Source organism: Lynx rufus, unplaced genomic scaffold (genome assembly GCF_022079265.1).
Source record: "Lynx rufus isolate CCGP_SWC_20201006 ecotype Redwood Valley unplaced genomic scaffold, mLynRuf1.p SCAF_12, whole genome shotgun sequence".
Classification (NCBI taxonomy): domain Eukaryota; kingdom Metazoa; phylum Chordata; class Mammalia; order Carnivora; family Felidae; genus Lynx; species Lynx rufus.
In genome coordinates this window covers 14,685,623-14,703,936 of record NW_025814826.1, presented here as the reverse complement: position 1 = coordinate 14,703,936, position 18,314 = coordinate 14,685,623, and the positions used below count along the sequence as shown (strand labels likewise).

At 36.2% G+C, this 18,314-nt stretch overlaps 1 protein-coding gene across 1 annotated transcript in view; it reads left to right on the top strand.

The window, feature by feature from the left end:
* ASPH (aspartate beta-hydroxylase) overlaps positions 1 to 18,314 on the top strand; it is a 221,347-nt gene that overhangs the window by 39,939 nt on the left and 163,094 nt on the right. Inside the window, exons 2-3 of the mRNA XM_047073977.1 lie at positions 8 to 157; positions 3,537 to 3,605. Coding sequence (XP_046929933.1) covers positions 8 to 157; positions 3,537 to 3,605 — 219 coding nt within the window. The remainder of the gene's footprint in view (positions 1 to 7; positions 158 to 3,536; positions 3,606 to 18,314) is intronic.

Genomic DNA, 18,314 nt, shown 5'->3' with positions numbered 1-18,314 from the left:
TAAACAGATACAAAGCATGGAGGACATAAAAATGGGAGGAAAGGAGGACTTTCTGGAAGTTCATTTTTCACATGGTTTATGGTCATTGCATTGCTGGGAGTCTGGACATCAGTAGCTGTCGTCTGGTTTGATCTTGTTGATTATGAGGAAGTTTTAGGTAAGAATTTTGGTATCATTTCTTTTGTGAATTTGTAAAAGCATAAAAGACATTCTTTAGTAATCTTAAAGATTTGTCATTATTTGGGGGCATACTCTTAATTTCTGTAGGCTTTCACTTGTTCTCAACAGGGTGGGAATACAAGGGGATGTTAGCAGGGTTACCTGGGAGTAATGACTTTTCGGCTTCTTTGAACATGAGCTGCAGTTAAAAAAAAAAGGCTTTATACTGTATGTATATCCCACAGAAAAGTTTTATCAAATAGCACTTAACTCTTAGGAAATGGAGTATTCTCATTTTTATTCATCGTGTTAGGAATTTTAAGTATTCATGAGCCACTGAATTTATTTCAGGACCCAATTTGCAAGACCCTTCCTTAGAAAGCATTTTGAAGCATACCCCTTCTTCTTTTTGGAATGAGTGTGTGTGTGTGTGTGTGTGTGTGTGTGTGTGTGTGTGTGCGCGCGCGTGTGTATGTATTGGTGCTGGGATGGGTTGTATGTGTGTGTAGGTGTTGGGATAGGAGTGTGTATATGTATGTAGGTATTGGGATAAAGGTATGTATGTGTAGGTATTGGGATAGGGGATAGAGGTATGTGTGTAGGTGTTGGGATGGGGTGTGTCTGTGTAAGTGTTGGGATAAGGGTGCGTGTGTGTGTGTAGGTGGTGAGGTGAGGTGTGTCTGCATGTGTAGGTGTTGCCATAAAGGTGTGTCTGTGCTGTATAGGTGCCGGGATAGGGATGCGTGTGTGTGTGTAGGTGCTGAGATTGGTGTGTGTGCATGTGCGTGTAGGTGTTGGGATAGGGGTGTGCATGTGTGTGTAGGTGTGCATGTGTTAGGTACTGTCTGTCTGCTGTTGCAGTTGTCAGATAGTTGTCTTCCTTTCTCCTGATTTTTCCTTTTCTCTCCCAATAATCACTGCAGTTGTTCATGACTTTTTACATTAATGATTCATTACCATTTGTAGAGTCATATTCCTTGGTTTTTTTTTCTGCCTCATGAAGTCTTTTTTTAAATTGAGATAAAATTTACATAACATAAAATTCAATATTGTTAATATGTGAAAATGTACAGTTTACTGGCAATGTACAGGTTACTAGTATACTTTCTGCATCTGTGATTTGCTTATTCTTGATATTTCGTATACAATCCTACATTTTGCATTCAGCATACTGTTTTCAAGGTTCACTACTTACTCCATTTTATGGCTGAATAGTATTCCATTGTATGGAAACACACCACATTTTGCTTATCCAGTCATCAGTGATGGACCTTTGGGTTGTTTCCACTTTTTGGTTATTGTAAGTGGTCTTCCTCTTTAATAATCCAGTGAAAAATGTGGACCCTGTCACTGAAAACAAATCCCGTGCTGTTCTATATGTAGCAGGTTGCATAGAAAATCCCCTCTCTTCCATAAAGCCTTCTGCTTTAGATGTGAGATTATAGTCATCTTTCTGGGGGAGAAAAGGCAAAACATGCTTATGTGTAATCTCCCTTTGGTTGAAGCTTTTCATTGTGATTAAAGCAGAGTGTCTCTGGATAGACTGTGAGAGTAATAGAGGAAGAATTTTAGTTTGGAGACAAACTGCTGAGTACATCTGTGCTTTTGTTGACGTACTATGGTATATTGCTAGGGAACATCTATTAAACAAACGAAGAGATTTAAAATTATTATACATCTAAGAGCGAGTAACAATTTTCATGTTTTTACATGCATGCAGCCAAAGCAAAGGACTTCCGTTATAACTTATCAGAGGTACTTCAAGGTAGGCCTTTGGAGATGCATTTTAAGTCTACTTGTGATATCTCTAAAACGTCATCCTTATTTTATTAACTTAGTTGTCACATGCATCAGAGAATATAAGTGGTAGGACCAATTTCCCCCTTTAAGTCTGTCAGAAACTATGGTATTTTCTATCTTTTTTTTTTTAATGTTTATTTATTTTTGATAGAACACAAGGGGGGAGGAGAAGAGAGAGAGGGAAACACAGAATCCGAAGCAGGCTCCAGTCTCTGAGCTGTCAGCACAGATGGCTCGAACCCACAGACCATGAGATCATGACCCGAGCTGAAGTCGGACGCCCAACCGACTGGGCCACCCAGGCGCCCTGATATTTTGTCTTTTTAATGTTACTTGAGCTCTGTGCTATAGATTGCCTCAACGTGCAGACCAGTGCTTTCTATTTTCTTAGTAATGGAAACGATACTGCCTTATCTGTCCATCACTATTATTACTATTATTATTATTATCACCATCATTTCTAATGTGTTTTCTAAACCAGACTTCTACATGGCAAGTTAACTAGTTCCCTACGTAGAACGAAGGCTCTGGGAGGGTAAAGATTGATCACAGCCACTTTTCTCCAAAAGTTCTGCCTGCTCTTAGGCAATGTTTTAATTTACTTTTTATTAAAGAGATAACAGTACTACAAACTGATGTTTTAGTACTAATGCTGTATTTGTGGTTGTTGTTTAAAATATTTCCGTACGTTATGTCTCTTCACAGCCATTATCCTATAATGAGTTATAAATCATGTTGATTTTAGGACGTTTTTAGGGTTGAATGTATCCGACTCATATTTGAAGTGCTAAGCATAGCAGTGCTCCTAGATAATAAAGCCTTAAGATACATATTTATTCTGCTTGAAGAGGAAAGGCTCTGGTTCTGTTGTCTTCTCAAGTTGTGGTTTAATCCTTTTTTTTTTCTTTAATAGATAGCTAGTGCTAGTTAAGTTTTAGGTGAGATAATTAAGTTTTCCTTTGACTTTCAGAAAGCCAGTTTTACATACTTTATTTCCAGAAGTCTTTAAGGTTGAGTCATGATATTTCTGTTGTAAATCATTATTTTATAAAATATAAAATTAATTGCCCTCTTATTTTCAGTATTTATACTTGATATTAATAAATATTAATTATATTTAGTCTTTATTTGATGTTTGGCGGGTGTTCCTTTTGTTTTGAATATTGATGGTGGTAGGAACTTTCCTACTTTAGATGCATTAAATTTCATGTTAGAAACACCTCAAGAATGTTTCTTATATATGTTGAAAATTTTACCTAAAATCTTTTTTAGTAGCGTAATAAAATTCTTCTGAAAGGATTAAATCAGACACTATTAAAACTTTAAAGAAAATATTTTATCTCAGTTATATTTCTTAGATTGTTAGCCAGACAGTTCCTGAATCTGTAAGAGAATTGCCTGTCACTTACTTGTAGTTAAGGTATTCAGTTAGGATCTTCAGGATTTTCAGGATTCAGAGAGCAAATAATTGCATTGGTCAGTAACATTTATGGCTAATGTTCAGGCCTGCAGTAAGTGGTAATACCTTATCAAACTTTTCGCCTTTCTTCCCATCCATCTTTTCCTCCCCTTTGCAGGAAAACTGGGAGTCTATGATGCTGATGGTGATGGAGATTTTGATGTGGATGATGCCAAAGTTTTATTAGGCAAGTAGATTCTTTACTTTTTGCTGGAAACAAAACAATATGTTTGCCTTAATAATATCTATGTCAGTCGTACACATTTTATGGAAGATATTTTCCCAATTTAATTGTATATTTCATTCTTACTGATGTGTTGAGGCTTAATTGTTTTTCCATGGACTTACGTTTCAATTTACTTTTATAAGTGGAGAAGTGTATAGCTCTTGCACGTAATATTTTTATAAGCATAATAATTTCATATCTGTTTTCAGATTTAAAGCACTTCATATTCTGAACTTAATATTTGAGCATATAGATAACGTCCTAGCCTGTTTTCAGATATGGTAATTATAGCCATTCATTATCATCAGTTGACATAATTCACTTCCATTTGAAAATGTAAGTTTCTAAAGGCTTACATAAATTCATTTTGAAATAAAATAGTGGTACTAAACATTTTAAAGTGTCCTATGCATATTTTAAAGGTAACATTAAAATATGAACCAGTAGTTTTTGGCTGGGTTTCTTTATTTTAGAAATCTTGAAACTTTCTCTTTCTATCTCTAGAATTACCTGTCTTTTATCATTGAGATATTTCTTGTAATATATAAATATGTGATATTCCCTCATTTGTTTTATTTTTTTAATTTTTTTTAATGTTTATTTATTTTTGAGACAGAGAGAGACAGAGCATGAACGGGGGAGGGGCAGAGAGAGAGGGAGACACAGAATCAGAAGCAGGCTCCAGGCTCTGGGCCATCAGCCCAGAGCCCGATGGGGGGCTCGAACTCACGGACCGCGAGATCGTGACCTGAGCTGAAGTCAGATGCTTAACTGACTGAGCCACCCAGGCGCACCCCCTCATTTGTTTTAAAATGCTGCCTTCCTAGAAAGGAAGGTGCTAATTTTAATATTTTATATAATCTGGCCTGGTGAGATGTGTGTTTCTGCTTGTGAAACAGCATTGCCTCCTTTGCTTTACTATGTAGTGTTACATGTATTAAAATTTTGTATACTAAATTATTTAGAAAAATTTCAAATAAGACATGGTATTGTACACTATGTTTGCCAGAGTATTAGTGCAAAGAAATTCATCTTAGACACACAGTTTTGTGTCTATTTTGTGGATATGAAAAAAAATGAGAGGATATCACATTTATAACCAATGGTCAATCTTAACGGCCTTATAAAACAGTAACTTCTAAATATGAAAAAAAAAAGGTATAGTTGTGACTAAGTGTAATTTAGCTTCCTAATTTTGACCTTAGTTTATGTTTGCTTATTACTGCTCGGTGAGAATTAGGTTTGCTGCTTGCCAGTGGAAGCTTACTATCCATGAAGTTTTTTCTCTGTCTTAACCTTAATGGAATTTTCTATTATTTTGTTATTACGTATCTAAATTTTTCTATGAATATGGTAAATCCTCAGAAGACTATAATCCAGGACATGTAAAGGAAGTAAAATATATAGAATTTAACATATTGGAATGATGCTAATTTGCTTGCCTATAAATGGTTTATTATTCCATTATATTACTTTAAACGATGGGTTCTGAGTAGTGAAGCTTTTTCATTTTAAAGATAACTTCATGTGGGCCATGTTTCCTCATTTTTAGAGATAATATTACTTCCATCTGCTACATTTTGTTGGGTTTTTTGGGGGGAGGGCTGGAAATCAGCTATGTGGTTTGTCAGGGAATATCAACTATTAAATATTAAAATATATTATTTCGCCTATAGAACACGCTGATTCCTATAGCAAATACATTAATAACTTGATTTTTAGTGTTTTAGTTTGCAAGAGTTTATTTCCTGTAATGTTTTTAAGCAACCATTAAGAGGTTAATTCATTGTAACTTAGAACATTGCCATTTACAATAGACATATATGTGGTATGGGCAAATTATAACTTGTTCCTTTTATAAAAATTGTATATTTGGAGGTAGAACCAAATTTGGTGAATCTCAGCGTTCATTTTGGTCATTTGACTATTAAATGCACAAAGGCTAAGATAAACTATCTTACCATATAAATGTCCTAATTCACAGCCTGTGGCTTCACAGTTAGCTGAAACAAACCAGAAGTGAGCAGTCTGGCTCACTTATGTCCTCGGACCCTATTTCTGTAGTGATTGAATTCTCTGCATGAAATACAAGCTTGACTGGAATTGAATTTTATAACTAAAGTTCTTTTTTAGTTGGTGAGGTTATCGTAGCTTAGTTGTACCTCTGGTACTGGCAGGTCGTTTGAAAACGAGAGCCTGGTGAATTCTTTGGTTACAGAGTCATTAATGGGCTCTGTATGTTCAGGGAAAGGTATTGGGGTGGGGGGAGCAAATTCAGTGAGTGTGTATCCCAAAATAAACCAGACTTGTTGGGTACATTCTCACTGGAGAGACTGCTCAAGGTATGGGCTTTGAATTAAGGCACAGGGAAACCAGAGGGACAGACGTAGGTAGGAAGCTGGAGATAAGGGAGAGCTTGGCTTGTAGATATAGTAACAGTTGAGATATGCTGAACTTTCGTAGGGTTGGCCTTTCTTTCATAAGTATTTCTTTCTGCACTCTTAAATCTGCGTGTATCTAAATGTTATCAATTTGAGGAAATGTACCCATTCATATTTACATTTCACATTTTAAGATTTGGTTTTTCTTGTGGAATATAAAGAGAATGAAATATGTGTGGGTAAATCAAGATATTCTGAACAGCCATCATTAATCTCACTTCATTGTTTCTGGCCATGGCCCTTATGATATACTTCGAAAATATTCAGCCTGTTTACATACTTCCTACTTCTGTGGCCAAATTACTTAAAATAACGTATCTTTGATAATGGTTTGGATTATTGAAAACTACATTGTTGGACACTATATTCTTTGAAAACTTGTTTCCTGAATAAAATTAACAGGAAAATGATCCAAGGACTAAATGCCTAGAGTAGCATCATCGTAGAGTAACACTATCTAAGGATTACGCGATTGTCCTTTTGTCCGTGACTAGCACCTAGCTGGCACCACATCAGGCATGGCTGGAGAACAGAAAGGAACACCGTCAACAATTCCTAGAGCCTTGATAAGCTTTTGTAGACCGGATGCATCCATGAGTGAACTGGATCTTGTCCACTCAAAGGCATTCGCCTCCGCCCTTGGGTTCAGGCCTGCTCTCAGAGGCTGAGGAATTATATCCCCAGAATATTTCCCTTTTTCTCCTTGAAGTAGTATTTTTGTCTTAAGAACCACAGGAAGGTTGCATACTTGAGTCATAGTTTTGTCCAGATACTTCTGCATATTTGTTGAACACTTCAGCCTGTCATACTGAAGGGTAGTAAAGTTTTATAATTTATATTTGATACTTGCAAGTACTAGCATTTGAAAATGGAGAAAAAGAAACATGATTATTGTGAATATACAGCTGTAGTATTTTAAGGCAAGAAGAAGAAACAATGTTACTCCCACAGAGATTTGAATGGGAAATACAGACCTCCTCGGTTCATAGCCCTTGTCAACTGTTAAGTTCAGTGGAAAACATTCTAGTTGTACCAACCAGCAGTTTAAATACCAGAATACTGCAATTTGTTTTCTCCTACCCCCCATACACAAAGAATGATATGATGTAGCTCTTCTGTGGACCAGAGTGGGGGAAATACACTGTATACTTTAATATTTATACTAGGTGTCCTATTGTTGTGGCTTAGCTGCCAATATTGATTGCTGGCGGTTATGCCACATGGAGAAAGTTTGAGTTGTCCAAGACTGACCTACTCAGTGAGGTGGTTATAATCTGAAAAGCTCTAAAGTCATGGATGTTCACATTCTTTACAGCCAAAGCCCTTTACCCTGTGGTTTTTTTTTTTTTCTTCTTCTTCACAATTATGGGTTTTGTTATATATGGCTTGGCAGTATTGGTGGATTTTTATGTTTACTGGGTCCAGAGATGTTTCTTACCCAAAGCCAGTTCTTCACAGGAAAAACCTATGATATAAATATATACTTTGCTTTCTTTCCATTTCGATGGCCTGTTTTGGGACTAATACTTAAACGAAACAAAACAACAACAACAAAAAACAGGAGCCAGGGCCTTTGCAGTAGATGCTTATTTCTTAGGCGTATGGAAAGAGAACCTTGGAATATTCCTCTTAGCAAATGACTGACTGGGACCTGGATCAAATTTAATATTGGTAAGCAGAGTGAATTATGATTAATAACTGACTCTTACCCTTGGTCAGAATTACAGGACCAGGAGTCAGTAGCCAGAACACTGTAAATTACAGCTAACATCTTACTGTGTTAAACTTCAAGTTGATTATCTGATATAATTTGAATACATGTACATGTCTATCTGTGGATGCTATCGACAGTAATCTTGGGAGTCATGTAATTCCAGAGTTTCTAAAGTTAACTCTGGGTCCAAGGGGAAAAGTGTGAGGAAATGAACCTTTTTATTTTCTTCCAATGAATATGTACTGATATATGTAAATGCTTGTATAATCAACTCTCGATAATATCTGGTTGGTAACTCAGCAAATGTGGAGGTTGGTCAGAAGTATCTATCTTTTTACCCTCATGGTACTTTCATTCGTTCTTCCACTGACATTAATCAATTGATTTTGGCTGATGCAATTTTGTGTTTTGGGGCTCTAGATTCTCTACTGAGACAAAGGCAAACCTGGTTAGGGGCTGGTAGGAATGGCGAGGATTGGTCGAATTGGACCTTTCCTGTGGTACATATGATTGAGAGTTGATTGTAAGGTGTGCATCTTAATCAGCCTCTTTATTTTCCAAAATACCTTTTCCATAAACTTCTGTGACCATGATGCACATCCTTTTTGAGATCACTCTTCCTCAACTTCTTTTTTCCACCTAACTGCTCTCCTTATTTTCTCTTTCTCTCTTCCTTTATTCTTATGTAGGCCTGACCAAAGATGGCAGTAATGAAAATATTGATTCTCTTGAGGAAGTCCTTAATATTTTAGCAGAGGAGAGTTCAGATTGGTTTTATGGTTTCCTCTCATTTCTCTATGATATAATGACTCCTTTTGAAATGCTAGAAGAAGAAGAAGAAGAAAGCGAAACCGCAGATGGTGTTGATGGTACGTCACAGAACGAAGGGGTTCAGGGCAAGACTTGTGTCATTTTGGATTTACATAACCAGTAACTTTGATTCAGGGACTGAAGTCATTGGCTTATGAAAACCCGAAGCAGTCTCCTGTTTCTTTCTTTCCTTTGCTCACCCAGGGCTTAACGCGCAGTGGGGCAGCTGTGATCAAACAGTAAAAGGCAACCACGTGATCTCTCTCCCCAGTACAGCTCCTAGCTAGTCCCTTGCTCGGCTCCCCCACCTCTAGAGAAGAAAGTGGCACCCCTCATTCTTGTAGTAGTCTACAAAGTGCATCCACGATGTTGTTCTTGGTGGTATAATTGGTTTCTGTATCGTTTTGTTGCAACTTATGTATTCACTGAACTAAATTGAGAAGGCTTAATGGCGAATTGTTTTGTGATTAACCCTTGATGCTTGTCTTTCTAACACACTATTAATGGAGATGATTATAATTCACTTGATTATAAAAATGTTTCTGGCATGATTCATACATTAAATGCTTCTCTGTTCTTTAATATGACTGGTGTGCAAAGTGATGGTTCTTTAAAAAGCTGATTTTCTTTATTGTAATTTGTTTAGGTTAACTGATTTGTCAGGATACTACGAATTTCAGTGTAAAATCCTGTATTAACGGTGCTTTTAAAATAATTTGAAAATAAGCCCATGTTTTTGCCTTAGGGTAGTGAAATTACTGTATTCAGATAGCAGTATGTCTGAATATTTCTGTACAAAAGCAAAATTTATTTTTAATTTTATTTCCAAATTACATCCAGAGAAAGAAATTTGTATTTTTTTTAAGTAGGCATATTACTACACAAGAGGGAAAATGTGAATATGTATCTTAAATAATGTTGTACATATTAAAACTATTCATCCTAAATAAGTCTTTTTCCATTTTTTTCCCTGTATTTCCTTATTAAGTGACTATCAACTTCGGCTTAGGTAAAATATGGTTTTTAGATTTATAAATTAAATTTACTAAAGTGGTAATTCTTTTCAGGAGAATGAATTTTTTTGCCATTTGAAAACATTTTTGAATCAGTTTATTTAAAATGAATTTGCTTCAGTAATAGTAAAAGCAATTGTATTAACTGTATATGACATGCATTTCATAAAATGAGCCTTTATGTGTATCCTTACTGCTTGAAAGTGATTAGGACCTCTGGTTTCTGTTACCTTTTAGGGAGTGGTGTTTCATGTGTTTAAATCTCTGAGCTTAGCTTAGCTCTCTGTGAAACTTAGCTTTTATTATTCATTGAGCTTAAAATTTGAATAGGTTTCTATTTTTGAACATTTATGTAGCTATAGTAATTTCTCCTTTTCAAATATTCATTCCTTTTTTTTTTTTTTTTTTTTTTTTTTTTTTTTTGTATTTAACCAAATTGCTTTCGGTAAGATAGATAAGTCACCCGTTTTTTTTCCAGAGGGGAACTTGACAAATTTGGTTTCTCAGCTGGAAATCACAGTTGGAGGCTATTTAGGTATTTATAAGTATGCAGCTCAGCTCAGCAGTAGCCGGAACGTAAAAGTATGAAATCAGAACACAGGAAGCACATCAGCTTCCCCTTTACCCACCACTCACATGTGTCAGAAAAAAACTGCAACTTGCTAATCTTAAAAAGCATTATTTTAAAGCTACTTTTGCATGTGGATGCGCATGTTGTACATGGGACAGTGATCTCCTGAAGCTTATGTGGCTATTAAAACTCTAGTCTGTCCTTCCCTAATTATTCAGGGGATATGATTTTGTTTATGGTTCTGACAGTGGAAATTTTCTGATTTTGAAATGTTAATATCCTGGAACACACGAGTGTGATTTTAATAATGTTCTTTTTGAAAGTTTATGCAGTCTTTGTCCATTTTGATTGTGTCTTCCACTTTGGATTTGAGTACTATGAAATGTCAAAGTTCATTAGGTTTAAATTCGAAATAATCTTATGCCTCATGCTCAATGAAATTCATGTAGCCAGACATCTAAGATGTATTTTTTAAAGCAGTCATGCTTTAAAGCAGTCATGTTTCAGTGTTCGTTACTACTAACTCTAGAAGATGTGTGATTAGTTTGAGAAGTAAATTAATTAAATTTGTGTGTTGAAAATGTTTGGAATCATTAATTTCTCATCAGGCTCTTTTTTTTTTGTGCCATGATAATGATACTAATGCATGTTTTATGTACAGAAATTAATTATGCTTTATTTTTATAAGTGAAAAATAAGTGAGGTAATAATTTTCTATTTTTCCAGTACCCTCTCTAGTCACCCCTTTTGAAAAGTCTCTGATCAAGGTAAAACAGGGAGCTGGTGAACCCCTGACTTCTGTGACTTCCTTCAACTTGTGGCTAAGGCTTGTTTTGGTGAGAAAAAATAAAGTTGTTTGCAAAACAAGTGTAGCGTATTTTGAAGCTGATCAAAATTACTTCACTTAAATTTTTTGTATTGTATTTGTTATAAATTTTAATTTTTCTAAGGATTTATTGTAGAATTTTTTAATTCATAGTATAAATATTTTCCTAGCTTTATGTGTTTTAAGCTTAGGAACTTACTTAAAAAGGCAAAATTGTATTCTGTACATTGGAATCTTTATTTGTAGTCATGCAATTTTAAGTTGTATCGTATTTACTCTGCTTTTCTCAGTTCGAACAACCAGAGGAACGTCGCGGAATACGCTCTGTGTTCAGATGTAGCCTTGTGTCCTTAGAACTGCGGAGTCGGGTTCTCTGGTGTTTGGCTTAAAAACCAAGCAGTGGCACTCTGGGGATTTCTTTTCTGCATTGTAGCTTCTTTCAGTCCCAGTTTTCTCTGGGACATGAGTGGTGGGGCGTAAGGCAGTTGGAGAACTATCTTGTGGGTGCTGGTCTTGTTAAATCCCGAAAGCCTAGTTGCCAGCTGCCTGCCTGGGAGAATCAGGTAGATGCCCCAGACATAATGGAATGCTGGGTGATGGTGCTTTTTCATCTTGTACTCGATTCTTTATTCTAGGAATTACCCACCTGCCTCATAGAGCTGTATCCAGACATGTAAGCAAAACTTCTCTGCTTGAATTCTGGTGTGTACGTACTTACTTACAGTTTGAATACAATGTTTCCTTTCTACCCTGATAAAGCTTCGGAGAATTCTCAAAAGCAGCTAAAGGCATTGGCAGTTATTCTTAATTTGAGTGATCACTTGGTAGTTGCACCTTTTGGTGATTGATATTCATCATCCTTTCTAAATGAGATCCTGGTCTGTGAAATAAATAGTTCTCTGTGATTTGGGCTGTGGAATTTTCTTTGATTACAACGCATATTTGGAGCATTTTCATGAAATTCACTGACTCAGACTTTATTATACAAGTCGACTGATAGAATTGTATGCCAAATTCTGTGCCTCTGATACTTGTTGTTAGTTGCATAACCAAGTAATACATAGGAATAGATATTAACTAGATTGTGAGCTCCTTAAAGTTAGGAACCAGGTCGTAGGCTTCATTTGAATCCCTCTTCAAAGCTGAAGCCAACTTATGACATTTATTAAATATTTATTGGGGTTATTAGTCTTGATGAGTGATAACCTCAAGAGTTACTCTTTGCATAACGAAATACTGAGGTGTTGTTTTTTTTTTTCTTTTTCCGAAACCAGCTTAAATAAGTGAAAAGATTATTGGACTCTTTTTTTTTTCCCCAAGAGAAGTGCCATTTTGAATTCCATACAGTAAACCTGTGCTAATTGAGGTCTAAGGTGAGCTTTCCCATGTCTCATAGGTTTGGTTTTGAGTTTGCATCTTCATTCAGACTTTCCGTCTCTGGATATAATCCCTTCCTAAACTTTTAGTCATTCCGTTCTCTTCTGTGTTCTGATCTTCCCTTCCCTGCTTACCACAGAGCATTGGAAGGTTTGTAGCTTGCTTTTTTCAAAAATGCCTGTGATAATACTGTTACGACATCTATTTGAAAATAGAAAAGAAATTGGTGTAGTGTCCTGGCATTAGCTGAACTAGGTAGGCATCCATTCTAGAGCAACAGTTCTGCATAGCTCAGAGAACTTAGGCATTTGGGCCTTTTTTTTTTTTTCTCTCTGTGGTCAGCGTTGAAATAAATTGTGATGTTTTGGTATGGGGAGGAGGAAGATGAAAAACTCAAGCTCAGGGTGACTCACAGGTCTCACCAGGGGCCGTGGGAGTGGCTGAAGAGACCCAAGTACAAAGCGGTTCCCAGCTTACCAAGTGTATGGCCATGTCTCCGAAAACCTGTAGTAGCTACTTGGGTTTCTGTAATGGAGTCAGTCTTCTAAAATTATGTCTGTTGCATGTGGTGGAACCAACCATTGGCTTCATGATTCAGCATGTTAATTTGATACAGAACATTTCATCTTGAAAATGTGTGTGGGATAGTGGCTCTGAGGCAGTTGCCAAAATAACATTAATTACTTTTAGGCAACTCATGTTCTAAGGAAGGAACATAAGGCCTGCTTTTTAAAACTTGCTGTTCAAAAATTCTCAAATAGTTAACAGAGCTATTTACAGTAATTACCTTGAAAACCGTCAGACTTTTAGGGGCGCCTGGGTGGCTCAGTCGGTTAAGTGTCTGACTTCAGCTCAGGGCATGATCTCGCGGTCTCTGAGTTCGAGCCCTGCATCAGGTTCCGTGCCGACAGCTCAGAGCCTGGAGCCTGCTTCAGATTCTGGGTCTCCTTCTCTCTCTGCCCCTCCCCCGCTTGTGCTCTGTCTCTCTCTCTCTCTCTCAAAAATAAATAAACGTTAAAAAAGATTAAAAAGAAAACATCACAGTAACTGTAAAGGCAAAAGGAAGTAAAGAACATGGTGATTATTTATTCTTTGCCATTTTCTTTGACTACAACCACATCCTGATGCTTTTTTGATGACTGCTTTCATTTGGAATGTATTCTATCAACAAAACCAATTTTCATCCAAATGAGTTACAGAATACCAGAATGCTTCCTTTTCAGGCTCCAACTGATAGAATTTTCTTTATACTACTTGGAAACTTTTTTAAAGGAGTTATATTGTCATAAATTTGATTGATAAAATTGTTTTTTGTTTTTTGTTTTTTTTTGTCCTTGGTTATTGGCTATGGTAGTAAGGAGAGAAAAGGAGAAAAATAGGGCATGCTTGTTGATTTTTTGATGCTAAAGGGAGTCCACATCAACCAGTTACAAATAAGAATGTAATTCTGTCTATACTTAGGAATTATTTAAAAACAAAGTCTTATGTACTTGCCTGTGGTTTTCTCTGGAGCCACTTCTGTAATGTTTCCAAAGGTGTTTTTTGTTTTTTGTTTTCCCCACTCTATATGTTCATCCTGGATCACCACTAACCTCTTCACCACTGAGCTTCGTGTCATTTATGGAAAAAGGTCTATCTAAATTTCCCTGAACTGAGCCTATGTGAGGTGCTTACTGTCATAACAGTTCCTCTTTTAGTAGGTATCCAGAACCTTCCACATGCTCTTCCATCTTCTGAAGTCACTGTTTTTCTTCTGTAAAGATGAATTTGCTTTCCCTTTACCAAGACGGTCATCTTTGTCTTGCCTTCTATTGTCTTCATGTCTCTACATGTTATAGCATTTCTTTATTCTCATAGTTTTCATCATCTTTCTTTTCGTTGGTCATTTTTGCAGGTGTTGCGTCTTCTGGTTCCCAGAGTTGACTCTTTCCCTGTAGCAACCCCTGCATCTTCTGGCCTCATAATTTCTCCCCTCTTGCTAGGTCCGTTTCTCTTTCCTATAGGCATGCCTTTCCCTTACACTAGAGGACTAGCCATCAAACATTCAAACACACTGAAATCTTACAAATACTTGATCCTTTCTGCTCCCTAGGAACCTTGGGAAAGTCCACATATGATCATTTTTCTTCTGAGAAGAAGGTGGTCGGCAGGGGGGTGGGGGGACGTGGGGGGGGATAAGCACCTTGGGTTTTTGGTCACCTTTTTTCCACCTACGTTTTCTCATTATAATGTGATCACCTCTTCTGCTTGTAAAACTGTAATCTGAAGAACCTTATGGAACATTTAATAACTAATATAATTAAGTTATGTCCTCATCCTAAACCTTTGTTTATATCTACCTTCCTAAAACTGCACATTCGACTTGAAGAACCCTGCATTTTCTTGACTCTTCTCTCATTTCTTCTTTTCGTAAGGGCTCCTCTGTTAGCATCATATTTTCTTGGTGCTGTGCTTTCTCTCATGCCTAAACCCTTGCTTTCTGAGACTGAATATGATAATTGTGGTTTAAATTCTTAGCTCAGTCATTATCATGTCAAAAATAATTGAAAAATTATCGACTATACTTTAAGTTCAGAGAAGGTAGCTAGAGTTGATGCTTTGGCATTTTGTATAGTGCATTGCACATTGTATATATCACTTTAAGGATTTGTGCCCAAACTGGAAAAGTTTTAAATAAAGCACCCATTACTTTTTCCTGTTTCACTAATCTAATGCTAATCTAATATTTTATTAATGTCAGACATTAACTCTAGCTTTTTTATCCATATAGCTCTTTTGACTGTATCATTAATAGTGGGGTTGGGCAGTTGGGGAGTCTGCTTCTTAACCCTCTCAGCTTTTTAACAGGAAAATCTGGGCATGCATTGAGAGAACATGCAGGAGTCAGGAGAGGGACATGAACAGCATTAAACATGCATTTTGATGTTTTATGTTCATTTCTTTTGCACATTGGATGATGCTTATTTAAAAGTTGGTATTACAAGTATAAGTTTGTTATTTCATTCTGAAATAAACTTTAGTGGGGAGTGGTCCAAGATGGCATTCAGTATTACAGGGTCGTGTGCTGTTTTTAATAGAGTTTAGGAAAGAGTCAACTTTTATCTGTGAAAAATGATTGCCTCCCCGCCTCCTCCCTCCCTCCGTCTCCATCTCCGTCTCCCTCTCCCTCTCTTTCTCTCGCTCTCTCTCTCTCTCTCTCTCTCTCTCTCTCTCACACACACACACACACACACACACACACACATTAGTTATGGTTCTGTATGTGTATAAGTAATTGGACAGATATAGATAGCCATATGGAACAGTTAATTTACATTTCTTTTTATGTGTAGTCAATAGTAAGGCATACACTAATACTTTTCCCCCCAGAATAATGATGATGATTTTTTTTTATTTTAACTGAAACATAGTTGACACAATATTTCATTGATATCACATGTACAACATAGTGTTTTGACAAATCTGCATGTTATGCTGTGCTCACCACAAGTATAGCTATCATCTGTTGATAATAATATTTCAACCAAAAATAAATTTCCATTCTCAAATGGACTATTTCATTTGATGGAAGCAAATGGTGATGGGTAGAGAAAGAGGAAAGGAATTTAGGCATGGAGGGTGATTTGAACAGTATAACAGAATAGGAGTGAAAACATCTCATACTGAAAATGGGGGTGTGATTAGGGTTTTGAGAAACAGAGAGTAGGTTCTGCTTGGGGGCTTTTCTTATACAACCGTAGCCCTTCACTGCTGAGTGACGGTTCGTGCATGGTGCCGCCCCCACCGGCGGTTACCGGTAATCACCACACCTCCCACTCTAAGCCTAGGAAGTGTGTTGGCAACTTGGAATGCCACCTTGAAAAGTTTGCTGATACATGAGTATAAAATAGCATTTATGTGATGGGGGGATAGAACTGAGAACATCAGTTGCCCAGGATGCCGAACACAGGCTGGTTAGAATGACAGTGTCCTGAGAGGTATGTAGTATTGATATTTGTTAGAGGGTAAACCTATTATCACAGCTTTTATTTGCCAAGATAAGAAATAGAAAGGCATCGCAAATTTTAAAATGAAGAGTAGAAGGATACACCAGTATGACAGTGTAATTCTTGCTTGTGTAATTTCTTATAAAGGAAGTGTGAAACTTTGGAGGAAAAAAAGCAATGATTAGAGTCCTGTCAAAATATGCTGTCCTTTTTTTGGATGGCAGTGATGATTGAGTAGGAAAGTAAAGTTCCCTGGTCTGTTCGTGTGTCATACACCAGAGAGGGAAATGCCGTTTCCAGAGGAAATTAAGTATTTCTGAAGCCCCAAATCCTTTCATGTCCAAGATAAGTCATGAAGTTGACTGAATTACAGGCTGATTATAATGCATTTTTGCTATAGTGAAAGTAAGGTTTTATGTATGAAATGTGTATATATATATATATATATATATACACACACACACACACACACACACACACACACATATATGTTGAAGGAGTATGTTTTTTTGAATGGTAAGTTTAACTTAATTTGTTTAATAGAGGCATTGATTTTGACTATATTTATTTGCTTAGTTTTTAAAGATACTTAATTTTTAATTCCCTTAATATTTTCTGTTTATAACCTATTTTCATCTTGTAAATACCGACAGAAGGACCTGGTGGGGTAGCCAAGAGAAAAACTAAGGCTAAAGGTATTTTCCGTTTTTCAAATTAGCCTTGAGTGAATCAAGTTTAATGCTTGAAGATGCATGACATTTTCTAGATATGTTACTGCGCCTACTAATGCTTTTTGGTTTGCATTGCACCTTTGGTCATAGGTAGTTTTATTAAGGCATCATTAAAGAATTTTTTTGCCTCAAGCCTATAATTTTAAGTAATTTCCTTCATTACTTTATCAAGACTTTTGTAACAGACTTGATATTAAAAACATGACGATATCATATTGTTCTCTTACATATAAACTTCTGTACTTGCTATCATGTAATCTAAAACCTTTGTTAGTTTGAATTTTTTAATGACTTTTGGGAAAAAAGGTGAATTCTCCACTGATGGATTTCACTTCTTCAAAAGCTCTGATGACGTTGTGTCTTAGAGCATAATCAGAGAGAGTGTGAGCAAACTTCTAGTTTTCAGTGAAATGAAAACATAGATTTATAATCTGAAGGTCTGTATTTCATTGCTATAGAATTTGTTGTCTTTTCATATTTTAATTCTTTAAAAATTACTAGACTTGCCAACCATTATATGTAGGCTAACAGCTTATTATTACAGCCTGATTTTATTTATATCCCTGTGGTTTCTCTTGTTCACATATAAATGTATATGAATATAAATAATAAATGTAAATATAAATATAAACATAAAAGAAAATATAAATATAGGATATATATGTCCTTTAAGGACAGGGGCATGGGAGCAGTGCATGGTTTCCTTTACAAACTTGCAATATTTTTTCATGTTCAAGTGCTTGGCCTCTAGTGTTTTTAGTTTGTTTTTTTGTTTTTTGGTAAAACATTAACAGGTGAGACTTTGACTATGTGACTTGCAGGGTTTTGCGGTTTGTATTTTAATTTTAAGATTAGGGAATTTGAAACGTTTTTCACTTCGTATTCCACCTGAATAATTCCCAGGAAGAGAAAAATTATTACCATTTATTCTTATGTCAGTAATTAGGAAATAAATACCCAATAAAGTATAGTTTGTACTTCTCAGACTGAAGAGGCAAATCCAGCAGTAAGGATTTAATGCTGTAAAAACTGCAGAACCAGATCTGAGAGCAGTGCACGTGTGTTCGTGCAGTGACATTATGTCTGTTACTCTACAAACAGCGTTGAAGTAGGTGAGGATTTGGATAGTTGATTCTTTATGAATGTTATTCTGTATTTTTAGAAGGTTTTAACAAGATTTTCAGGAAGAATCGAGTAACAT